A 26,911-nucleotide genomic window follows, 5' to 3' on the forward strand; every position below is an offset into this window, starting at 1 on the left:
AGTAACACTGGTCAGAATCCCTGTTTTGATGACTGCTTGGCAGCTGAGACGGCCTCTGGGCAGAAGATTCTGTCTCCTCAAAGCACTTCGGATTATGGTCCAGATGTCAAGTGCCATATGCAGTTCTCATGGAATGCAGCATATTATGGATTCATTTTATTATCACGTTTTCAGAACAATTGCCTCTGTGGTGTTTCTGCAAAATTCAGAGGCCAGGATCTTTCATATAGGCTTACTATAAGCCACAGTTGCACTCATAATGAGTGTGTGCTTGAAGTAAAGGGAAACTTCTACAATTTACTTATTTTTATCAATGGAGTCTGGTGGCTTTGACAAGAGGTGTATGGTTAAACAAAAAGAGTTTCACTCTCAAAAGGTCTGTCTCCATTGGGAACCATTCCATGCAGTTGTCAGACACTTGTAATAACAATCTGAACCTCTCAGTGGCAAAAACAAGCACTTTAGTGGACGTACTTTGACGGGGTGTAATTGCCTGCAAGGATTACGTTGCAGCTCTGTGTCACTGCTGCTGACTGCAGCGTGCTCGCTCAATACTGGACCAATTTCAAAAAATGTTGTCCCAATTAGTCGCATAGACACAAAACATGTGAAAATAAGGTCCAGATTGAAAAATACCTAAGTTAACCTTTAAAGCAAAGACACTGAGGCCTTGTTTTTTTTGATGACTCATCCGAGACCCCTGCCACCTGGAGCAGTAGACGGTTTCACTGTGAACCCACCTACACCATATTAACTTCACGTGTTTTATTTTCAGTTTTAATATTCTTTAATAGCTCTTTTAGCAGCTGTGAGGGCAGTTTGAAGTCAGATGGGATGAAGCCTGTTTGGAAGCAAGAAGGAACATACCTTTCACAGACGGTTCCATTTAGCTTGACCCCCGACAGTTCTGCATCCGTGGACAGCTTGCCAAGGTTTTTTTTTTTATATATCTTGCTGCTATATTTATGATGTTTGCCTTGACTTTTAGAACAATACTACAGTAATTTTGTTGGTTATACCAAACTGAGGGGAGTGCGGATGCTCTGGGTTTTTTTTATTGGCTAGAGCAAGACTTCCTGTTATTGAGAGACATGCTATTATGAATGGCCATAAAGGAGCGAGCACATTATTTATGTCACCAGGACTTTGGCAGCGATGCGTCTTTAGTCCCGAGGACTTCACTCAGTTCTCGGCAGAGTCGTGAAACCACAAGCTGCTGCTAACTGTTGGCCTCACACACTTTTTTTGATATGGCTGACTCTCATCCTAACAAGCTCCATTGTTTTGTGCTGCTCTGGTAACCTAAAGCAGTAAATCAGTAACAGTCAGTAATCATAGAAAATTTGGTGCTGCAGTAGTTGATGTTATCACTTTTACTGACATTACATGAAGAACAACAGTGTGATGATGCTTTCAAAAAAAGGACAGTTTGAGTATTATCAAAGGCATTCTTATTTGTCAAAATGACGTTTCAGATGTGAAAAAATATTAGCTTTCTTAAAGGAAAAGTTCAACCTGAATAATACGCTTATTTGCTTTTTGTTGAGAGTTAATGAGGAGATTTATTGATACCATTCTCACGCATTTACAGAAAAGCTACAGCCAACCGCCAGTTGAAAATTAATTAATTAATACCATTTCTCACACTAAATTTGAGGCCAGAGCCAGGAGACGATTAGCTTTCTGTAACTTAGCATTAAGACTTGAAACAGAGCAAAACAGCTAGCCTGGTTCTGTCCAAAGGTTACAAAATCCTTCCAATATAACACCTCAAAAGCTGGCTAATTACTACATTATGTCTCGTTTATTTCTTCTGCACAAAAACCAAAGTGTTAAAATAAACTGTTCTATCCTGTTTCTAGTCTTTCTGCTAAGGCAAGAAAGCAAATAAGTGGATGTCCCAAAATTTCAAACTGTTAATTTAAAGATGGAATTGATTTGTTCAACTAGAAAGAAAATGTTAGCATCATTTCTTGGTTTCTCATCCTTTGTATTCCTTTTTTATTGATCACTGTGAAGAACAGCACCAGTGTTAGTGGGGTTTTCACTCTGGGCAGCTGTTTGTGTTTTGTACACACACATTTTCATTTAATATCAATTAGCTAACAATGCTACACCATCCGTGGGACAGAGAGTAGTGCTGAGGAAAGGACAAAAGTATACCTTTGCTCTCTGGGTTACATCTTGTGTATGAGTTCCTGTATCACATTGTAAGTGACGGTGGGATTTTGTCAAGACATGCATGAACACAAAGGATAAACCGAGGCCTGTCTGAAGCCTGGGATTGAGGTATGCTGCCACATCCAAGTAAACCACTGCAAAGGTTAAAACAATGGTGTAGCTCCATCAGAATAAATCTGCCAATACAAAACACGAATCAGTGTCATAAGACTTTGTGGATCTCATTTGTTAAATTTTGGCTTGGCGTTGTGCTCCACCCAGTTGATAGACCCTTATGTTTGCTGTTGTCTTCTGCCAGTTTTCTTCTGCTCCCCCCTCACAGCGATCAGGGGTCACAGCTGTGTTCTTTGCTGAGCCTTACTGCAAGATCTTGTCTCACCACTGAACTGTGATGAGCTCTCCACCCACTGTTCCATAGCATATATGGGAAGTCTCACTGGGATAGATAGTCACTGTGAGGATGAGGCAATTGTCTCAAAAGCAGTTTGACATTTGACAATGTAGTTGGCTCTCAGCATGGAGCGGAGTGATCAGCACCATGATCATCATCCAGAAATGAAAAACAAGTGCTAGAGTCAGACCTGTACCTTTTCCCTGTCGGCCGTGACTTATTTGAGTGATTATTCTCTTTCAGGAGGACGTGTGGGCTACGACAGACCAGGGTTACACCCCGGAGCCCTCTGACCTGGAGCAGCTGATTTACATTGACTCCAAAATTCGCTTTCTCCTTCCTGATGAAGAATTCCTCTCAGTGCAAAGCTCATATACAAACCTTAGCAGGTCCCAGGTATGAGTCCAACAGCACTACTGTCTACATTATAACAGCAATGGATTTATTTAGAGCGCCATTAACTCTTGCAGATACCATCCAGGACTGCTCTGAGATGAGGTCAGTCCAATAGGGCATCGTTGGCAACATCTTGTAAAATCTTTAGTTACTGACCCTCAAGGAGTTGCGCCCCTAGTTGCAAGTGGGGGAAAATATTATGTAAGCTGCTGTAATTTGGAAACGAGGGTTGTCTCACTTTTCCATCCACTTTTCCACATTTCCATATGGAGGCCATACTATGAAGTCTCTTGTGCATTATTTGCTGCTAGTAAAAGTTATGTAATGATTATGTTATTTCCATATCAGCAATGGTACATGTGATGTATTTAGGCATTTCTAAAAAAAAATTGTTGAGTCCAACATTTTCACAAGTGCAAATGATTTTTTTTCACATTTATTTTGACTCCTTATTCCTCATATTCTGTCCATCTCGTGAGTTGCTAGTACATATTTAATACATTTTGAATTAAGTTTACACCAACTCATAATGGTCATCCATAATGCAAACACTGTACATAGTCTGAGAGAATGATTTGTACATCACTACCACATTAAATAGTGGACAACAAACTTAACAGACATTTATGACTAAAAAGACTTCCAAGCCTCAGTCCTGGATTTGGGCCCACTCCTAGACGTGAGCTCAGTGAGTTATCTGAGGACCTTATCTCACTACATTTTAAAAGCCAGATGGAATGCTCATCGTTTGCGTAGCATGTCAGTGGAAAGTGATGTTTTTGAAGTCGTAAAAACTTTACAGTGCAGTTTTGCGAACCCAGGGTGCCATTTTCTACTATCACTGCTGGATGTGGACAGGGGAAAAATGCAGTACTTGAATACCAGTGCAGGAATGTCATAATGTTCGGAATATTTATGTTGCTGGCCTAATAAGGATTCTCAATATTCCAACTGTCTTGAGAGGGATGCGCCTTTGAGATATAAGATGTGTCCAGTGTGTAAAACTGAAATGATTATTCGATTAATTGATTGATCAGAAAATTAATCGGCACCTGTTTTGGTGATCAATGAATTGTTTAAGTCAATTTTTTAATCAAAAACGTACTGGTTCCGACTTCTAAAATGTGAATATTTTCTGGTTTTCTTAGTCTTCTATGACAGCGAACTGATTATCTTTTGATTCTGCACTGTTGGCAGGACAAGACGAGCTATTTGAAGATGTCACTTGGGGCAAAAAGTAAATAATCTTAGTTGCAGCCCTAGCAGAATGATCCACTGCAGAAGGATAACTCGATCACTACAAGATTTAATTTCAATCAATTCCACTGAGAATACTTAGGGTGAATAAGTATTATACTGCCATTCCTCAATAATTGTTACTGTTGCCTTGAGGACTCTTTTTCAGAATAAGACAATCCTCCCTCAGACTCTCCCCATATGAAGTAGAGTAGTTTTTTGGCCAATGGTACGAAACTGTGATAATACTGGGCAGCTGGATGTGTTTCTTTATGTAACCTATTTTCCCTCCCTTCCCACCCTTTAATCATCTTGCGTGGTTAAATGAATATTTGGGAAAGTGAAATTCCCCATCTTCCATCCATCTTCTGCTCTCCATTAGTGCTGAAATGGCTAAAGCTGGCATTCCTTTTCAAATTATGTAAAATATGAATTTAACGATGACACAAATTATTTGTCTCTCAACTAAGTACTTGCAGATGATTCACCCTCAGACTGCAAACATGACAAATAAACCTTTTTTTGTTATTGACTTTTTATTGATTTGAAGACAAACAAACAGCAATGCATTTATGAGTCAAAATAACAATAAACAATGACATTAATAATGAGGGGGGCACATACTACTTACATAGAGAAGGTTCTCAGTTCACCATAACAGCACATGGCTGAGATTGACATTGACAATAATTAGTTAATTGAGTCGTTAACATAAGCGATAGCAGCTGAACAGTTACTGATTGTTCGAGATGTTGCCTTATGAAACCTGGCTGTAGCACACTCCAAAATTAAAATATCTAAGCAGTAGGCATACAAGATAGATGACAAGTGAATATTTGGTTCAAACAAACCTTTCAAAATGGTCTTTTTGCAGTTAAAATTCTCTTCTGTAGACTGAGCGTTATATCAGTCATCTGATAGTAAAAGTAAACCTGAGCATAAAGTGATGTCGACCATCAAAAATTTGGAAAGCACTTTTACAACATATACCCAAAGACTCATGATGACATGACAAAAAAAATGTAACCCGCTATATTTGAGTGTTTTCATGCAGTGTATAAATATGTTGGTAAACTAAACACCATATCTGTATGGCTTGAAAAATAGCTGTTTCCTTACCCTCACAGCTGTGGCATATATTAAAGTTAGACTGCACTGATAATAAATCTCTTTCAGAGCCAGTCATTCATTCCACATCAGAGCCCGTAAATCCTAAAGGTGGTCATAAAAGTAAATATGCTTTTGTTTTGCGCTTAGCTTTCTTCTCGACAGTAGCTTGCACCAGTTTCTAACTGAAACCATTTGGACAGCAATACAGGAACCTGCTTGTTTGCGTGCTCATTCCAGGGCAGTCCCTAATGTACACAAACAAGATCGTCAGATCTGTGTTTCAACACCAGTGAAACATTTTTTTCCCGTGATATTAAATCATGGCCTAGATTTCCAGGTTTGCTGTTGTCTCTTGTTTTTCTGGCTATGTCAGATCGATCATCTGTCACGTCTTACAAGGAAGAGGGAATTAATCACCTCTCCCCAGTGTGCACTCGCTCATAAAGGATCAGTCAGGGCTTGAATCGGTGACCTCAAAACATGACGCCATGCTTTCCCAATAAGTGATTGATATTCTGAGGAAAAAGCAGCCCTTGCATTCCTGTTCCGTCACCTTAGTAGTAGCTTCCTCGACTAAGCAAGTCCCTTGCTTTAGCCCGTGAGGGTGGATACAGTGTGGTGGATACAGTGTGTCCGGCCTGGCACCAGGCACACATACTGCCACAGAGGAGAGTCAGCCCCCCTTCAGATCCTAATTACAGAGCTGGGGGAGCTAGAACTATGCCAGCTCTAGAATAGGAACAAGGCTTGCCCTTTCATTTGGAGATATTAACACATGCAAAAAGGCTTACTACATATACAGTAAAGACTACTGTATACTGGCAAGGAAGGCTATTTTTCTACAGGGAAAAATATCTTGGACCGAGGTGGTCATCTGTGGATTCTGGGTGTTAGACATGCATGTGTAGTGATGAAGCACGCATCAGTGGACCGGGACCAGCAATTTGTGTTTAAAGTTTTTACTCTTGCTGTGTTTATAAGGCAGTGCAGGGACAGGTGCACATTATACTGCACTGACTGAATGATAAGGCATAGAAAAATCCGCAGGATCACTGTTTGTGGAAGCACTGTATCACTCATCATATGGCCACATGGTGAGTCATGGAGAAAGTCTTGATGAGAAAGGCCTTGTTTTCTTTGCCTCTGGCTCCTTTTTTGATGATTTTTGATGATAGGAAAAAAGTGAGGTATCTCCAAACCCTACTTTAATGATCTGGATTGAATGGAATCAAAAACAGTATTTGAAGAGGATTTTCCTTGGATACTGCTCATATTGTGTCGCAGAGTGTCGCTCCTTTTGCATTCTTCATTTTCTCCCCTTTTCTCAGGCTTCAGCTGAAATAGTCTTTCTGTCATTAAAAACATCTGTTTGGTACGTAGGATTAATATACAGTGCACCCCACCCCTCCTACTGTACCACTGTGTGGTAATGCCTGCACCACCCACAGTTTGAAGCCAGAAGAGAGGGATTCTGTCATGAGAATATGCTGGTGTTGGGTGTTTAGTGACATGGGTGTGTAAGTGTTTGTGTGTGTTTCACAGACCAGAATTACATATGCTGTTCTCTCAAATGTGGGTTTTTTGAAAGTGTGGTTACAATGAATATGAATGAATAGTATTATATAGCATGTTTTTTTCTCTCTATCCCAGTGTGTTTGATTGCATTGGATCCCTCCCCTAATCACTAGGGCATCAACTCCTTCTGTGTGTGCATAGTAACTCCAGCTGTGTTTTTGTTGTGTATCAGTCGGCTATAGTTAATGTAGTATAGTTGTCAGACTATGAGGTCTCTTAGTCACATTGTGTGGTTGCTGGTGAGCGCTCATGATTTTAATGACAGCGAATGTTAAGTGAGTGAGCAGAGTTTTAGGCCGAAAACGCCCTTTTGACCAACACAAAGTGGTCAGCAGATAGTTTGCAAATTCATCTTATTTGGTCCAGTCATATAATTAAACAGCTGTGGAAAAGCTTTTGTCATGTTACAGTCATCTTAAATTTAGATAGGTTAGTATTTTATATCATCAAGTGTGTGTTGTATTAATGGACTGTACTTGTACAATGCATTTTCAACCACGCAAAGCGCTTTACACCATAAGTCAACGTTCACCTCATTCTCATATTTAGACACTGATGGCAGTGGCTGCCAACTGCTCATCATAAACAGAAACTAAAACATTCACAGCAATGTGGGGTTCAGACTGGAGGAGCCGGGGATCAATACCTTGCGATACCTCCTGAGGCACATTATCATAGTCATAATATTCAGAAATGTGATACAGACAGTGTGTGCCTTGGCGTCAAAATTTTATAAAAGGCAGTGTAATTTTTAACAGATCAATATGTTTCTCTTTAATAGTGATGACAGTAGGAAGACAAAAAACACTTATTATTCTCTGCTCTGCTTCTTCTGTGGAATACGATGTTCATGTCTGTACTGAAATATTTAAAATATGATAATTCACAACAGAAACTGATGTGATGGTGTTTTGTTACTGGTTTGGGTGCAGCAGTCAGCCCTTATCGCACTGGTAACCAAATTCGTAGTGAATGGATGTGTTTTTTTATGTATTAGCATGGAAACATGTATGTTAATACAAAAAGTATAATATCATCTTTGCTGCCATCATGGCTTAGATATTCTTCAGAAGTATCTATTTACAACTTGGTGAGAACTGAGATGTCAGGTTTGACGTGTGGCATGTTTGGTGTTTCTCACAAGGTTAACTTGGCAAAAAACAATAGACTCCACACCCTTCCCCACCCTATAATTCCTATGAGACCCAGTTTATTGTCTTATAAACGCCTCTCCCACTGGTGTTATCCACAGCAGCAGTTGTGTTAAGTGGTTTAGAGAGATTTTTTTCCCTTCCATGGTTGAGATCTAACTTTTGACTGTTCCATTCATTAAGGCACTCCCCAGTGGATTATTCATCTGCTAAATATTATATTCGCTGATCTCCCGTCTTTATTATCGAAATTAAATAACATTAAAACATTTTAGAACATTATCACAACCCAATATTCTTTTATATTTGAATGCAGGGCAGAGCTCACCATATTTTAAAGGAATAATTTGATTAGTTTTTTTCAGTAACTCTCATATCTGTGCAGTAAATATGAAGCTCCAGTCAGTGAGGTTTACTTAGCTTACAGCTAACGCCTGGCCAGGCTATTTTGTGTGACGTGAATCAACAAAGACCGCACAAACGGTCCAGCAGTCAAACTTGTGGGGAGGCAAATATTCGCCATACTTTCTATATGATCATGATTTTTAGCTCATTACCACTTTTGTTTAATTGTGCAAAAAGTGAAAAATAAAAAATGATATGTTATGGTTTTGCGCACAATCTAGCTGTTAGCTGGCAAACGATTCTTTTCAACATCACACTGACAATGCTGACAGTCTTATATTTCATCTCTTATCATTGAAAAAGTACAACCTCATTGTACAAGACTTTTAGCAGCTGAAATCTAGGTCATGTATTGTGCCTGACAATACACAGCGTGTGTCACTGGGGGACAAGAAGTTCAAATATGCTTGGATGTTTCCCCCCCCAGATTCTTTTGATAAATATTTAACATTAACATCTGCCTCTTTGCTCAGATTTATTTTGTATGTCATTGTTTGGCAAACACTAAAATTACCTTATATTAGCAAAGTGATTCTGGGTGGAGACAATCTATGAGTCTCTCTAAACCACAGTAAAAGCCATAGACTGTGACATATTTAAAATGTTTGGAGGGATCACAGATAAAAAAAAATTTTTCACAACCCGAACAGGGAAAACGTCAGACAGATCAAACATTTTTCAACCTTTGATTGCGCTTTGGATTAGGTTAAGATACTGAGAACACACAGGTGGATATTTTAACCCAGTATCACATTCAACATGCTTTTTTGATTGCGGGATGCCAGGAGGTTTTTATCTGTTCAGCAGTGATTGCTCCAGACCACCCTCAGTTCTGGAAAAAAAAGTATGAAGTCCAGATGACCAACAAGTGAATCTTCTAATACTTCAGGAATGTTCAGCAATCACCAAGTCATCTACCGCAGATCCAAAATATTGATGTAAAAACATGACTTCTGGAGGAAAAAAAGACAACTTGGAAATTTCATATCTGGGTCATTTTTAAGATGGTGATATAAAAACCCTCACATTGTCTCTTCCGTAGCAGTATTTGATTGATTTGTGGTCTAAATTTACAGAGGAGGGAGGGGGAGGAATTATTGTATTAAGAGATAGAATATGTGTTTGTGCAAGGTGAGTGGTGCAGGATCACCTTGCTTATGCAAGTGTTATCATGCAGGTAGGTATATATAGTGTATGGCAGACATGTGCGCTGCAGCACCTCTGCCTCAGAACTTGGCAGATGTCTACAGGTCATAGCTGGGCAAAATGTCAATCTGAGAGACAGAAAGAAACACAAGAAAAAGAGAGAAGTCAAGAGACTTTCAGCCATAACTTCCGAACAGCTTACTCCCGAGCTCTCACAGGGAGTGCTCGTGGCAAGGCATGTGGACAGGACTTGGCAGGTAGCCTGGGTCCACGTGGCACAGCCAGAGCTCCTACTATACTTCAGATTTGCAGAGAGACACAGAAAGAAAAAGAGAGGAGCATGATGTTCTAAACAACACGAGCCATCTCTGGGTGAGTCAGCATGGCTGGCTCCCTTTCATCATAACAGCACTGTCCCTTTGCAATGTGTAGCCAAAGGTCGTTAACAAGACACAAATACTGGGGATTATATTTTCCAGTTAATAGGAATCAATTTCTAGGAAAGCAGAACGCTAGTGCATTATAAGGAGTAACACTGAGTTACCAATAATCACATGCATCTTTATAATATAATTAAATCCACAATAATGTTTGTGAAAGTTCAGTATTTGTTGACAAATGGTGTCAGATGTATGGTATTTTTTAGGCTGCAGCTAGATCTATATTGTACCGTATTGGAATTATATTGCAAAGTGCTTCTTGCGTTGTGTCCCTGATGTAAGTGGAGTGGATGTTTAAGGTAATGCACTCGAATGCACGACTACACTACCACTTACTACAGAATGTCTACAGTATATTGTAGATTTGATTAAATACCTCAGTTATAATCTTTGTTTTTATCTTGACCCTGTGCACTTTTTGTTGGTTCTGTAAAACACTTTCAGTGTATAAGACAAACATGCTGTTTTCATTATTTGTTTTGCCTTTTAGGGTTTTTTTTTTTTTTTTTTTTTTTTTTTTTACAACTGAGTGACTTAATGTGACCAACAGACATTTTTTATTTAACAAAGGCTCGCAGAGTCAAGGCCATTGAGCCGTTCCGTGGCTACTGCATGTTAAAACAAACTGCTGTTTGAAATGTTGGCTAGCGTCCACCTCACATAAGTGTTTTTCGAGGATAAACCCATTGAGTATTTTTTCCTTTGTTTGATTTGCTTAACTCTTTGCATCATGTTTTCAGATAATGCTCAAGTCTCTATTTTCCATCTTATGACACATAGCTTCTCCTTCTATTCTTTACTTGACTAGCTAGTTTGAAAACTGTGTGAAGAACTATGTTAAAAAGACTACACATTGTACAAATTAGTTTGTTTGGAGTATGCAGTAGCCTGCTTTCACTGTTGACACTTCTTTGGATTTGCTGCCTCAGAGCATGTTGTCCCCGTTTAGCTTGTCTTGTGTGTCTAAACAAGGTCATCAAGCTCTCGCAGCAGTTCTTGGTCTGGCTTCAGGCAGTTCTCCTTAATGCAATGCAAGAAGGAACCTGAAGCAAACTGTGAGCTGGCACACCCTTTTGCCATGTACATGATACACATATTGCAGTGGGATTCAAGAGAACCCTTTCACATGATGGTGACCTAGTCATTTGTATTGTTTTCTTGTTGTTTAGGAGATGTATTTGAGAATGTGCTTGCATGAGAGGATCCAGCTGTTATATCTGGCAAATTGCTCCACAGATGTAACCCATATTGAAGCACAGAGGAATCTCAAGGCTACCAATCTAAATGACTTTCTCCACTGTCTAACAAACCTAATACGATTGACGTGATGTAATTATATGTTCCTTTTAATGGGAATGATATAGCACACTGAGTACTGCTGAGTGTTAGGCATCCAAGATTTGTTTTTAATTATAAACATAAAATAATCCCCTCAATTTTTCCTATTTCTTCTTCGTATTTGGACAACATCAGATCATCCATCAACTGCTGCAGCTGTTTCACACTCAGACGCCATGACAACCTCAGGATGGAATGTATTGCTTCTATTTGATATCATGAAATTGATCGCAGGATATCAATAACCACTTAATTCACGTGAAATGCACACTTCACTGAAGTCTGTCAGTGTGAAAGTCATACAAATAAACTACTAATGATGATTTTGCTCGTGGCAATTGGCAAATCAGTCATTTTTCTGTGGGAAAGCAAAATCGGAACCATAAGGTAAAATAAGGACAGCTGTCATATCATGCACGAATGAGCTTTTTCTCTGTTTTGATTCACATTAATTTTGCATTCAAGCTGCACTTGGCAGTCAACGTAATCCTCTGTATTTACAACGCTGCACTTTATGTCAACCCGTGACACTAATGCAACATCAAATTCCAAGGCATTAATTTGATATTCCTTCAATTGGCTGACATGCCTTTCTCTTATAAGATGATTAAGTTTGATATGTTTTTCATAGGTAAAGAAATAAAGTCTAGATCTTTGTGGCCTCCCAGCGGTCTTGTGACCCAGATAAGTGATTATTGGAGATCTTCGACAGCATGTCAAGTGGCCGCTCCGAGGAGAGCTAATTATTACCAGCATTTTGCTGAGCTTCAGATAAGGGCAACCCAGGTCTCTCTCTCATTCTCTGTTTGGAAGTCACTCAGTCTAACCTCATATTGAGTTAAGTGTTGGGTTTTTGATTCTAATCTACTACACATCTTTTTTCTAAATTCAGCGAATATCTTCTCGCGGCCTGCTTGCTGTCCGTTCTGTGTGTGCACTAGAAAAAAATGTCTGCTCTTTGTACGCAGCCCAGGCTCTGTTAATGGGAAACAAACAGTGTGGCAACACTATTCCAGCCTTTCCAGCCATGATTTGTGTGTCAAGTGACGTTAAATTACTTGCCCGTGGACATTCAGCTTACTTTCTACTTTGCCAAGACATGCTGTTGTTGTGATATTAGCTATAGTAGAAGTAGCTAGTGTGCTGGCTCTGGAAGCGAATCATAACTACAATTTGACTTCCATAAAAGACTAATCTCCTGTTTATCCTTTCCAATGCCTTAGACATGTTCCTCTCCTTTATGAATCAGAAAACAAACCCTGTGTCAGCTCAAAACGTTTGAGCTTTCACTTGTCACTCGTCAATACAAGTACATATTCACATACAGTATTTCAAATCTGTTTTATCTTGGCCTTTCATGCATTAGGCCTATAGCTAATGTGTGCAGATGATGATGATGAATCAATATTCATGGGGGCTAAATGATGAGTCCTTATGATGTTTTGGTGATCTTTGATAATTTGATGATTTCTTGACTTTTGCTGTAGAGCTGCCAGTAGGTCAAACACTTATCCTGGAAAATATCTACATATGTTCTGGATGGATTGGAAATAAATGTTCTAAATGTAGAAATATTAATAGTTTCTAGATGGTGAGGCCTTTTGACTTTGGTGATGCCTAACTTTTTCATTAGCGCCACTATGAGGTTGACATTTGTGGGTTTGAGTGAAATATCTGAGCTATTGGATGTCTGGATGGTACAGACAGTGATGTCCCTGTCATGGATAGGCCTTAGTCAGTTTTGTGATCCTGCAACTTTTCATCTAGTACCAGCATTAAAGGCAGGGTAGGTAAGTTTGAGAAACTAGCAAGAAACTGCTGGATTTTGAAAGTAACCAACAGAGAAACTCCCTCCCCCTCCGTTCTGGGCTCCTTCCAAAGCCAGGCCCCCAAAACATGTGAACGCGCGTTGCCGACACCGCTGAAGGATGAGCACAGTGTGACGAGCTGAGAGGAGCGCAGTGCAGCGGCTGACATCAGTGGTAAGAAAACATCTAACTTTATCATTATGAAAATAAACAACTAACCCGGCTGTTAGTACTCACTATCAAGCTGGAATGTTATTATTGGATAGGTTTACAAAGACTGACTTTGATTCAGTAACGAGCTAGCTAGCGAGCTAGCTAGCTAACTGTTAGCAACAGGTAGTTGTGCTAACAGCTGTGGTAACATTGGGCAAAGCTAAAAACAGGCTGATACACATTTTCTCGATTCCATCAGTTACACTACACGAACGTTCAGTGTAACTAGACTCATAACATGCACGTTGTTTTGCATGTTAGTTGTGACAGCATTATTGTCTCTGATGAGGACTACACACGGAAACTTACACTGTACATTTCCAGCTAAAATGAGGCTTTTTGAAGAAAACGCTAAAATATTCTTTATTTATGGTTCATCAACGGTGATAAATTATCCGAAAGTCCCGCGCAGTGCGAACAACTCGGCACAACACCGTGAAGCTGTGGCTCGGTCTCTTCCTACACTGCCACTGCACACATACACCCTACGCTTACATTTACATTACATTACATTTACTCATTTGGCAGACGCTTTTATCCAAAGCGACTTACATTTGAGGAACAACATACAAGCATCAACAGAGCATCAACTACAGATCTACAACTGACAATACATACTAGTAAGAGCAGCAATAAATACTAGTAAGAGCTCACAGTACATATCACATCAATGGGGTAGATAACTAGGGAAGGAAGTAAGAGTTAACAAAAATGCAATCAAAACAAAAAGTGCAATCAATACAAGATCATTGTAGGGGATAGAAGAAGAAGAAGAGCACAGGAAGTGCATGTTAGAGGTTAGGAGTTAGAGGAAGTGTTCTTTGAAGAGATGAGTTTTCAAGAGCTTCTTGAAGTTAGAGAGGGACGCCCCTGGTCTGATGGCGTGTGGTAGCTCGTTCCACCATCGTGGTGTCACAGATGAGAATAGCCGTGACTGGGATTGCTTTGTGTGAAGGGATGGCAGAGCCAGGTGGCATTCGTTGGAGGAGCGTAGCGGCCGAGAAGGAACGTATGTTTGTATTATCGAGTTTAGGTAGATGGGTGCAGACCCAGTAGTCACTCTGTATGCAAGCATTAGTGACTTGAATTTAATTCTGGAGGCCACGGGGAGCCAGTGGAGGTCACTGAGTAATGGAGTGACATGAGTCCTTTTGGGCTGATCAAAAACCAGACGCGCTGCTGCGTTCTGAACCATTTGTAAGGGTTTCACCGCACAAGCTGGGAGACCTGCAAGGAGGGCATTGCAATAGTCGATGCAAGAGATAACCATGGCCTGTACCAGAAGCTGGGTGGCGTACTGAGTGAGGTAGGGCCTGATTTTCCTTATGTTGTATAGAGAAAAGCGGCATGACCGAGAGACAGTAGCAACATGGTCTGAAAAGGACAGCTGGTCATCAATCATGACACCCAAGTTTCTCACCACCTTGGTTGGAGTGATGGTTGCGGAGTCAATTTGTAGTTTGATGTTATGGTGGATAGATTGCTTGGCTGGAATGACCAAGAGTTCAGTCTTAAAGAGGTTTAGTTGAAAGTGGCAAGCCTTCATCCATGCAGATATGTCTGATAGACAGTCCGTGATCCGCGCCGAGACAGTGGGATCGTCTGGCGGGAAAGATAGGTAGAGTTGCGTGTCGTCTGCGTAGCAGTGGTAAGAGAAGCTGTGCGAGCGAATGATCGACCCCAGTGAGGTGGTGTAAATTGAGAAGAGAAGAGGCCCAAGCACTGAGCCTTGGGGCACCCCTGTGGAGAGGCAGTAGGAGGAGGATAATTGTCCTTGCCACAAAACATTGTAGGAACGCCCCGAGAGGTAGGATTTGAACCACAGGAGTGCTTTACTCGAGATGCCCATTGCTGAGAGAGCGGATAGCAGGATCCTGTGGTTGACTGTGTCAAAGGCAGCTGATAAGCAGGATAAGAACCGAGGATTGGGCTGCAGCTTAGGGCTTCTGTTACAGACAGAAGAGCCGTTTCAGTAGAGTGGGCACTCTTAAAACCAGACTGATATGGATCTAGGAGGTCATTCCCTGAGAGGAATTCTGAGACCTGTTTGAATACTGCCCGTTCAATAGTTTTGGATAAAAAAGGTAGAAGAGACACTGGTCAATAGTTCTCAACTTGAGTTGGGTCAAGTGAGGGCTTTTTGAGCAAGGGTGTAACCCGAGCCCTTTTGAAAGTGGTCGGGAAGGTTCCTGAAGCCAGAGAAGTATTTATCACATGAGTGATTGTCGGGACCACAGTAGGAGATATGGCTTGGAGGAGATTCGTAGGAATCGGGTCCAGTGGGAATGTAGTTGGACGGCTACGGGTCAAGAGTTCTGATACTTCGCTCTCTGTGAGAGGAGTAAACGAGGACAGTGAACAACCGCTGACCTGGAAGGGCAGAGGAAAAGATGTAGTAGGACTGCTACAATGGTTGAGTTTGAGTGTTTCAAAGAATTGGCTAGTTATAGCCTCCACTTTGCCTGTGAAGAAGGCAGCAAAGGTATCAGCAGAAAAGTTTGTGGGTGGTGGAGGTGGAGGAGGATTTAGTAGCGCTTTAAAAGTGGAAAATAATTTCCTTGATTCAGTGGTACTGCTTATTCTGTCATTATAGAACGCAGTTTTGGCAGCACTGATGCTTGTTGAGAAGGAGGATAGGAGCAATTGTTAGCCCTTAAGGTCGGCGGGGTCTTTGGTTTTTCGCCATTTTCTTTCAGCCGCTCTGAGATCAGTACAGAGCCCACGGATGGTATCAGTTAGCCACGGGTGGGGCTGGTATGAGCGAGCAGGCTTGGTGGATAGAGGACACAGGCTATCCAGGCACAAGCTTAGTGTAGAGCACAGAGATTGTGTGGCATCATTGACCTCAAGTGAGGAAAATGTGTTGAGGGTGGGTAGAGCGGAAGCTACCACTAAGGCAAAGTGAGCGGGAGACAGGTTGCGGCGGTGTGAAACCAATGGTGTTGGAAGAATGGGCTTTTCCTGTAGGCATACCGTGAACTGAATGAAATAGTGGTCAGACACATGTAGAGGTGTGACTGTACTCTGTGGCACAGTTTCGGACAAGAACGAGGTCAAGCACCTTGCCAGCTTTGTGGGTTAGGGGGCTGAGAACCCGTGTTAGATCAAAGGACTGAATCAGAGACAGGAAGTCTGCTGAGTTTGAATTGTCTAAGTGAATGTTCATGTCACCGAGGACAAGTAGGGGACAGTCATGCTCTGGGATTGAAGACAGCAGTGTGTCTAGCTCCTCCACAGTTACCCATTTGTCCTGGTGGACGGTATATGACAATCACAGAGACCTTTACCGGAGCAGACACAAAGACAGCATGGTATTCGAAGGAGGCATATTGATTCGGGGGTAGCAGCTGTGTGAATTTCCATTTGTTGGAAATTAAGAACCCAGTCCGCCCCGCCCCCCCCCCCTCCCAGACGGCCGGGGGGTGTGGGTGAAGAGTAATTGGTGGATCCAGGTCTCAGTGAGTGCCAGTATCCCGAGAGATAATGTGTTAGCATAAGCAGTGATGAAGTCAGCTTTGTTGACTGCCGACTGGCAGTTCCATGACCCAACAGACAAGTAAACAGATGTGGGTGGTGCCTGTTTTAAAGGCTTGAGTAGTGCCTGGTTTCTGTGCCTGATGGCATGATACCTCTTGCGTGGACCGGAGACAATAGGAATAGTGTAGTAGCACATGGCCTGAGTGTTGTTGTAGCTGGCAGCTTTAGGTGAGTAGGTGTGCCTCAGAAAGGGAAAAAGCTTCTCGTGTAGGCGGCCTTGTTCAGTGGACTTGCACAGGTAGACTCACTGGTCTTTACCCAAGGAGCAGACGCTAACGCTGATGCTTCAGTGGTAGGTTTCACTGAAGTACTGTGAGTCTAATTGCACACAGGTGTTGGGCATTAAGAATGATTGCACCCAGTTGAGATCACCAACAAGACAAAAGCTTGGTTTCAGTGGGTGGGACACACACCCAGTTGTTTGATCTCGCTCAGCAGGCCTTCAGATTCTAGTGGATTGCTCAGTAAAAGTGCAAAGAAATAGCACCTCAAGAGTAGGAAAGATAGAGTAAAGTATTACCTCACTGCTGCAAACTCTTATTTGCCCCACGATTCTTGTCCTGTGTTTAAGAGTACAACAGGAGTACAAGTACTCTTTTAAATGCTTTTACACATGCGCACTGACGACCCTGGGTTAGGGTTACAATTTTGGATTTATTCACGCACTTCAAAAACATTTATTGAAAGTTTTATTCTTTTTACGTATTGAGTTACAGCATTAAATGTTGAAATGTATATTGTAATAGGCTGTATATTAACTTATTAGGAGAAAACTGGTAGTTCTATGTAAAATCTGACGTTTTTTTATTATTTTTTACTGCTTACACCACAACTTACTATAGCTCTGCCTCAGCCATCGGCTTATCTGTGTCATGTACATTGATGTGGTGTGTAATGTGGACACAGAAGTCCTGTTAGGGAACAACAAACTTCTCTTCAATAAAAATATATAATTATGTGGATGAATGCTCTGTCCTATTACACCAATCTTTCCAATTTGGGGTTCTAACAACTATATATTCCTTTACAGGCCAGAATCTGAGGACTCTGGACAACTTCGAGACTACTGTGTTTCCATGCACCACACATGGCTGATCTTCCAGACCCAGGACAGAGTAACAGAAAGTTCAGTCAGACAGCATAAAGACAGTTTGTAGTGTGGCAATGTGGAGCACTAGGACGGGCTCACAGAGTCGTGATACTGAGTTGGAGTTTCTGGAAGAAATGCAACTGTTATCCTGATCCACCAGGACAATACAGAGGTTTAATTCTAGCAGCATGTAAGATGTAATGTCACTAACTGACACACAAATAATTCCATCCACTGTGTGGATGAATACCTGTACATTGTTTTATTCCCAGGAGGGTAGAGAAAATACAAAGGATATTTTTCCCTGTTCTGGATATTTTCATTCTTTTTTAAATAAAACATTGAAAATGATAAATGCCTTTTCTTTACACTTGCAGCATAAACAATCAAACAACTACATTTATGGCTCCAAATGTGGTATAACACTTTTATTATACTACTAAAACCACAACCTATATCACAAATAGATAATTATTTAACATTATTAAAAATAAGTATATACAGGAAGAAAGACAAGTCCAGAAGTATCTTGACTGATTATGAAGACAGCTCAGACTTTACTAGCATTGTATCGTTACTGTGGAGATGATTTAATATATCACAATCACCTCTCTGACATGATTACCACATTTTAAAACAGAACCATATTACTTTTTGTTGTACGTTTTGCTGTATCTAGCAGTACAGTTGGCGCAGGGACACCTGACTGAACCCCATGTTTACGGGAATCATCAGGTTCTCGTGGTTCTGATTCTAAACAGCTCCTCAGTAGTAAACAACCGTTAGAGGAGGAGGATGGCACTCTGTAGGTCTCCGATGTAACTGTAGTCCTCCACCTTCAATGAGTGCAAGCTCCACTTCCTGGACTTTTTGTTGTACACCTTGCTGTACCTGATAACACAGAAAGGAGTGTCAGCTTAGTGAAAAGTTTGTAATACCTGACATTGTTCTCTTAATAGCATTTCCACATAAAATGCAATCAAAACAATAAATCCGCACCATCTATTTTTATTCACCATACAGTTTAATTTTTTGACTCATCGCTTATATTAAGTAAAATGCATAGGAGTAATAAAAATGCAACATACTGAATTGTGTCATCAGCTTTTCTCCTGGCTGGACTGTGGACACGGTGGTGTAATCCAGACCATCCAGGATGGTCCGATCAGCGTATACTGGTGAGAAGTACAGGGCTATGAAAGACTCTAAATCTGCAGGTGACCTGAGGGCACAGTAGAAATAAAACATATAGTAATTTTTACTTAGCTGTATGCTAAGTAGGTAGCTATGTTGGCTAGCGATGAAAGTAACAAATTATCAAAATGATAAAAGCCAGATTACCTGTCCAGCAGAAATAAAGCGACCACGATGTAACTTTTCAACCTCTTGAGATGCCTCAGTTGTCACCATCGTTGAAAAGCCACGGAGATAAGACATTACCTCCGGTCTGACCGCTTCGCTCGTCAGGTCTGAGAGCTGACCGGGTGCGCGCATGTGGGCAGCTCCTCGAGCAACAGGTCTGGTAGCCATGGCAGCGAGGGAGAGTGACAGTCACCCAGCCAATCATTGCATTCGGTCCAAAAGAAACGAGTGGCTGTGTTTACTGCAGCCCTGAGAGGACTACAGACAGCCTATTTTTATACGCTCTTTTTCAGACCACCTAACTTTTTAATATGTATTAGTGTATATAGACAGTTTCAACAAATATGACAAAAAGTGTTTTAGAAACTTGCCTACCCTGCCTTTAAGTCAAATATGTGTTGGTTTATGACCAAATACTGGCAAAAGAAATGATACTCCCATCATCCTCTGATATGTTTAGGGCTAATTAACAAGTGATAGCATGCAAGAAGGCTAAAGTAGATTAGCATTTCAGCATCGTCATCATAAGTATGTTAACATACTGAGCAGCATGCTAGCAGAGAACTGCTGAAACCACTCCTGTTTAAATATACCAAAAGAGTTGAGTGTAATTTGTGGACCATCTATCTTTGCTGTAATTAGGGTCAAATCAGTAGAGTTTATACAAGGAGACTGTGGACTTTCCCCTTACATCCACCAGAATTCATAGGGTGTTAATTTAGCCACAGAAAATTGGTTTACTAAGAAAATATGTGACATACATGCCAAATTCATTCAAACTTTGGTCAGTGATAGCTTTATCACTGCTAAGCCCTGCAGATAATTCTAAAGTTTGCAGTCTATAGTTCTTGAAATGTATGCAGCTATCGTTTCCAAATTAAATAAACTGTTTCTCCCAGAGATTTGGGCCGTTTTAGAAACATGCATTTAGTGGTGTGAGGATGGTGGTAAAGCTAGACTTTAATTTTTATTTTTCCTGGTTTTGAATGCTGTGTTTCTCACACTGGTGCATGACAGGAGTCTGATCCTGTCGTGGTCCTGGCTTTTGTAGTCTGGAGGAGGGAGTCTTAACTGTAGGGCTCTATAACGACCACGAGCCAAGACGCTTCAGATAGAAGCTGTCATTATTTCCCTATAGGGAGACAAAGGGCACTGGTAGGTGAGGCCACACACACTTTGGAAAAATCTTAGAGGACTCTTGTTTTTGCCAAGATTAAAATTTTGAAGTTAAGCCACGCTGGTTTAATGCAGTTGCCTAAAATCTGTCTAAATGCAATAAGTGATATTAGTCGAGTAGGCATGTCTGTTTTGCTTATTAATAAGGGCAGAAGCATTCATTCTTCTTCTCAACACACTGGCTCAGCTTAACTGAACTCCCCTCCTACCCTGGGTTTAACTAAGATTACATCCTATCATAAATGTGTCATAATAGATTTAGTAACTCAGACTTTCAGTTCACAATTTGCTGGATCCAGCCGTCTCCAGTAACCTACCATTTCGCTGTATGCAAGTCCCTATTGAGATGTCGACATTTTATGAAATATCCATCAATTTCAGCATTATTAGATCATGCATACGCCTGCCTGGCATCCAGACTAACCAAGAGAGATGGAGATTTCAACCACATGGCGCTGGACTGACACTCCAAAACAGCCCTGCGGTTGGCAACATCCTCTCAGTCCCAACAGTCCCTCAGTTTTTTTTTACCTAGTTGCTGCTTCTATAGAGTAGCCGTGTATTTGTGGAGGTCACAATATGACTGTACCACAGGTCATTCGCTGGTCAGTCTCAACAGTGTTGTTTATTCTGTTGTATGTATCCATCCTTACTTAAAAGAAGTCAAGAAATACATTGTGGGTTGGGTGAGGAAGGATATTAAACATTTGCACCTATATTTAGAGATTTGCCACAACTGCTAGCTTTTCAGCACTTAGTGGTCATCCAAGGATAGTTCAAGTCAAAGGCAACTGGACTTTGTTGAAGTTACTTGAAGAAATTTCGCCTCTCGTCCAAGAGACTTCTTCCGACTGACTGTTAGGGAATCCCAGTCATTTGACCACTGTAGGGTCGTCCCACTACGTCTGCAGAAGCTAAAGCGTAGCATTTCAGTATCAGCGCAGTATGTGACAGACTTGTGACCTGTGTAAATATTAACTGACCTCTAAATGTGTCATTTGAATCTGATGTCTTTACTTTGATCATATCGTATCGAATAAAAAAGATCCATTCACTAAGAAATACAAGCCTGTCACTTATCTGTGGATGGTCCTCCAGGCATGACTCTCCCATTTCATCCTGACCCATTTTCAAAGTTGGCTTTGGATGCAGCTTGTGGTCGACCCAGTTCACGTGGATCTTATAAATGTGTGATTTATGTTGGACCCCATGTAGACTTTGGCTGAGGTTTTGGGCTTCATCAGGTCTTATAGTGAGTACCTGATTTTACTCCGTGCTGTCTGTAAAAAGCAAGAAAGAAGCATACTACAATGACATTTTAACAGATAAGCATGTAAGCATACTGTAACTCAAGAGTCTTGAGTGAATTTTGAATTTGAGTGAATGTGTGATGAACTGTTATATGATTTTGATCCCTATTTAAACGTTTCACAGTGACAGCCATATGCTGTGAGTGCAGCTCTAGGAGAGTACCCCAAGCACGTCCACGTGTGAGATGAGTTGTTAGCTCCCCCCGTGAGAACCAGTCGTGTCTGTTGTGTATCAGGGCCATGGCTCAGAGGTTGGCTGGAAGTGCGATGGGGACCCGCAGCCAGGAGAGAAGGTCCTGCAGGATATAAAGGAGAGGAGAGGGCAGGAGAGGCGGCTCCAAGTGATCCAACAGCAGCTGGAGATCCTGGGCCAGGGCCAAGAAATGACTGTGAGTTCAAAGCAGCAGTGTTCATTCACACACACAACAAAACACATGCTCCAATTCACACAAGTCCTTAAATCCGCACACTGTCTGTGCATTATAACGCTCGTCAGTGCTTCTATCTGTAGACACGTGTGTGACAAATTATTACAAGCACACAGCTGATTCTCAGTCATTCTCAAAAGAGGATGATGAAATCACATGCATTATTTTCTCTGCAGGCCCGTATTTTTTCCTCCATTTCCACCATTCTCCTTGCCTCTCTTTGTATCACTAGCACACTCACTTTACACTTTGTGTAAAATTTATATTTTGATTTGCGTTTCTTTTCAGTGAGCAGTTAAATATCTTTCTTTGCTTTGCACAGATTTGATCTGAGGGCTGGATGGTCGTTTACTCCACTGATAGCCTTTTGTCCTCCATGGTGTTTTATTGCTTTCTAGCATTCCTCGCTGCAATTCGATGTCCACACTCTACGGTGTTCCCTAGAAACCATTGAGCTCTGTCTGGTTTTAGGAGTCTCTGTAGAGTTACAACCACAGAACTGCCACTCTTTCCCTAAACGGCGTAGCTAAAGGCACAACACAAGAATGTTCCAAGAACAAAGGTGGCTAGCGCTGATTTCTACTTTCTCTGACATTTATGACTCTAAATTTTGTGTGAAAGGAAAACATTTGAATTAAATTTAGTGGTTTGACTTTGTCAGTGTTCGACTGGGTAGCTTCTCTCTGTGCTTGCACAAGAAACTACGTGTTTGCTTCTTCACAGCGCTGCTGTTGATAGAAGAAAAAATTCAAATGTGTTGTTCTAATTCTTTACCAGCACATCGGTTCTCACACTGCTGAACCACCACATGATGTATAAACATAAAAGTTTAAACATAAAAGATGTCCCTCTTGCTCACAAACAGTGAGGTAATAAAATCATTAAGTGGGAGCCACACCCTTACTTCAAACAAGGCACCATGCCATGCAACCCAAACCTATTATTTGCCTAATTAAGGAGACACAATTGGAATTTTCTTTCCGTTTGAGGGAAACAGTGCTTTAATTATGATCACGAAACATCAAAACTGCTAGTCTCTTAACTACTTGTGTAGCGAGACGCTCTTTACATTTAGCTGTGTGTCGCTGCATTTTATATACTTTCACTAAATGACTGAACCAAGCGAGCGACTGCTGTGTAAACAGCACACTCCCTCTGTATATTATTAGTGACACCAGCCCTGTTTTGTGGTTAGAAAAGATTCATTTGTACGGAATTTGTCTGGGAGGGCATTCTTCAAAAGTTTCACACAGCTCATAAAGTTGATTTGTATATCGTCCGTAACTCAAATGTCCTCTCACAGTCTTTTTGCACCTGAAGTATGTAGCAACTCTGAGGACTTTGTGCATAGTTCTCTGGCATTTGAAGATAAATAAAACAGATATAAGTATGTGACAAATAAGAAGATATCAGTTTGTGAATATTTTAGATAACGAAATTATTCCTCCAAACAATAATAATACTTTTATTTCTACAGCACTTTTCAAGCTTAAGCACAAAGTGTTTTCCAAATTAAAAGATTTACTGAAAAAAAAATTTAATCAGAAACCCATATAAGCAAACACCACCCACTCAACCCCCACCGACATACAAAAATTAGAAACATGAGAGCACATACATCAAGCAGCAGTGAGCCTATACCTAAACAGATGGAAGTACAAAATGACATAAGCTCATATCTGAATAAGTAAAATATGGATAAAAGACGTAAGCTCATATAGGTGAAATTTAAGGCAATAACTACATATGTAAACAAATAAGATGCAAATATAAGAGATGAACTCATATAAAGCAGATAAAATGTCAATAAAAGAACAAACTCTCTGAAATTAACAAAAACACAACAACGAAAACACAGTTAAAATATATAATAATATGAAGGTGATGCGATGATGGAAAAGGAAAACATTTTTAAGTGTAGGCAATCTTGTAAAAGTGAGTTTTAAGGGAGCACATGAAAGCTGCAGTGGAGTCAGCAGATCTCACACAGAGGCGAAGGCTGTTCCAACACCAAGAGGCCGTGACTGAAAACTCAAGGTCACCCTGGGTTTCAGTTCGGTCAGTAGAACAACTAAAAGGTTTTGATCAGCTGATCTTAGGGGCCTTGTTGGGTATAAATATAATCTGGAGCCCTACCACAAATTACCTTGTAAGTAATTAATAAAATGTATTTTAAAAGTAATGAGCAACCAAAAATTCAAAAATGTGCATATACAGTATAAGATGTGATACTGTGGTCCAGATAATGCTATTTGTTTCTTTGTCTGTCAAACCTGTAGTAGTGTCTTCTTACAGTCAATTATGACAAGAGTTAGAAAATGAATCCTGAATTTCAGAGAGGAAAGCTGGTGTAAGAGGTTGACTGTCCATGAATTTGTTTCAGGAATATATTTGAAATAATATGTTTTACTGAAGAGCAATAAAACACTACCAGGATGTGATGTATGCCACTCTGTGTTTAGTCTGGCGTGTCTGGAGTGTGACAACTATTGGACAATAGTATATATATATGTAAAATGTAGCATTGACTACTACTATCGACTATCTACTTTAGTTTGATTGATTCCAGTGTAATGTTAAGAATTCAAGTGTTTGTCTAGAGATCTGATTTACTTTTTTGCAGTGATTTATTCAAACAAAAGCTGCTGTGTTGGATTCAGATCTGAGACCTGTAATTTCTCCTTTCTCGCAATCCAAACTACCCTCCATTTCCAGTGAAATTCGTCTCATTTCCAATCCCTCCTTTCACCTTTGGCTTTCCAGTTTCTTTTGTTAGCTGCTAAAACTGTTTGCCTGTGCAGAAAGGTCTTGGCCTTTCCCTTACAAAAAGGTTTCATTCGTATAACTGACATTGTTCTCTGTTAATGATACATAGATGCAAATAACATTTCTGGAAAGAAAAGATAACACAAGTTCAGCGGGGTTATTTTAAACTGTTAGAGCTAAATCTGAGATACTCAACAGCTGATTCCAGCAGACCTTATTTGGCTGCATTCCTGGATCAACTGCAAAAGGAAGGACAATCCCATCTTTTACAGTAAGGCAGGATGCTCTAATCAGGTTAAGGTCAAGGTTCAAGGTAGATTTATTTGTCATTCTTTAACACAGGGATGGACAATGAAAACAAAGTCGTAGTCCCCCCACACACAGAACATGAATATAAATATTTAAGATTTTATATACATATATATATACACACACACACACACACACAGTTCATTATATACAGTATACAAGGTGGTATGGTAATGTGCAAATGGTATGGTAATAAGCTTTCATTTGTGTCTATTATGCCATTATTGGATGATAACAGCTACATTAAAACCACAAAAAGTATACAATTACAATAATAATAATAATAATAATAATAAAGATCAGAATAAAACTTGAATTGAGAATTGAAAGAGGAGCAGAGGTAGGTATGGTCCTTTTTGAACACAAAGAGAGTACCAATCATCTGTTTGTTGGTCAGGCTTTGTTGAGCCTCACTGTTCTGCCAACTCTGCTGTTTGCCCAACTCTTTTTCCACAGACAGGTTTGCCAGAAAAGAGGAGCCATGGAGAAAAAGGATTGTCTCGCTCTCAGCTTCTCTCACCCTCTTCACCCTCTACTTCATTCCATCCATGGCTACTGGCTGTTAGCCTTTTGGCTTGTCAAGCTGTCTGCTCTTCTTGGCCACTTTATGATCTCCTGAAATAGAGACAGTTTGACAAAAAGGGTTCTCCACAATGGTCTCCACTTGTCCTGTGTCACTGCTTCTATGAGTGGCAGAAAAGAAGTGGTGCTCCCACTCATGACCATATAGTAGATGGTTTTGGTTGTAAAATACTCTCCATGCACTGGTTCTCTTTACTGCACCACCGAAAACTGCTCTTGTTAAATACAAAGTTCAGTTTAAAATAGATTAGTTTCAAATGTTTAAAGTTGAACTGAAATAAAATTATTATCCTCACTTTTTTTGTAAGAAAGTGTAAACTATATTTAAATATTTTACAGCCGGTATTGTTAGAAGAGACGCTGTCATCCTTGGTGGTGTGCTATGTCATAGCCCTGTGCAGCGTGCTGAGACAAGACGTTTTCCCCCCACATTATAAAGTCCCCAGGGCAAACTATTATCTGTATTATCCACATTATCTGACATTTGTCAAACTTGTTTTTTTCTTCAAACGTTGATGCATTCATAGCATGATGTCATCTGTGTACTTGCTCGTGAGTTAGTCTCAACATCTGAATGGGAGCAGATAGAGTGTAATGATACTCCTCCCTATTAGTGGAGAACTGGCCCCTGGGTCTGTGCCGATAAAGCTGAGGTATGTGAGTGAAGTCAGTGACCTTGAAAGCTGAGCAGCCCACACTTGTGGAAAACCGATCCTGCCCCTTGTGTGCACAGGAGCCAACAGTGAGCTGTACAGAGGTGGTGGTCCCTTACAGGGCAGATAACTGGAGGGCTGAACAGTTCTGGCTTTGTCAGATTCTTCTCCAGGTGGGAAACTGATACAGGACAGTGACAAGAACCATGGAATTTTACCAAAGTTTAGGGGTTCACCCACGCACATTTTTTGTTGGGAGAGGAACTGGACTCCCTTGTCTGGAGGGCAAACAACACACTAAACTCACC

The 26,911-nt window shown here is 40.7% G+C and overlaps 1 protein-coding gene across 5 annotated transcripts in view; it reads left to right on the plus strand.

Annotated features, from left to right (window-relative positions):
• fsip1 (fibrous sheath interacting protein 1) overlaps positions 1-26,911 on the plus strand; it is a 35,731-nt gene that overhangs the window by 3,418 nt on the left and 5,402 nt on the right. For 3 of the 5 annotated variants that reach the window (XM_038728583.1, XM_038728584.1, XM_038728585.1), the window contains exons 8-9: positions 2,816-2,968; positions 22,102-22,254. In XM_038728583.1, the coding sequence (XP_038584511.1) occupies positions 2,816-2,968; positions 22,102-22,254 (306 nt within the window). Of the gene's footprint in view, positions 1-2,815; positions 2,969-11,504; positions 11,693-22,101; positions 22,255-26,911 lie in introns of those variants that run through there. The other 2 variants (XM_038728587.1, XM_038728586.1) reach the window with 2 other exon arrangements.

The sequence above is a fragment of the Micropterus salmoides genome, unplaced genomic scaffold (genome assembly GCF_014851395.1).
Source record: "Micropterus salmoides isolate LMB-PRFRI ecotype aquatic unplaced genomic scaffold, ASM1485139v1 Ms_hic_scaffold_19, whole genome shotgun sequence".
Taxonomy (NCBI): Eukaryota; Metazoa; Chordata; class Actinopteri; order Centrarchiformes; family Centrarchidae; genus Micropterus; species Micropterus salmoides.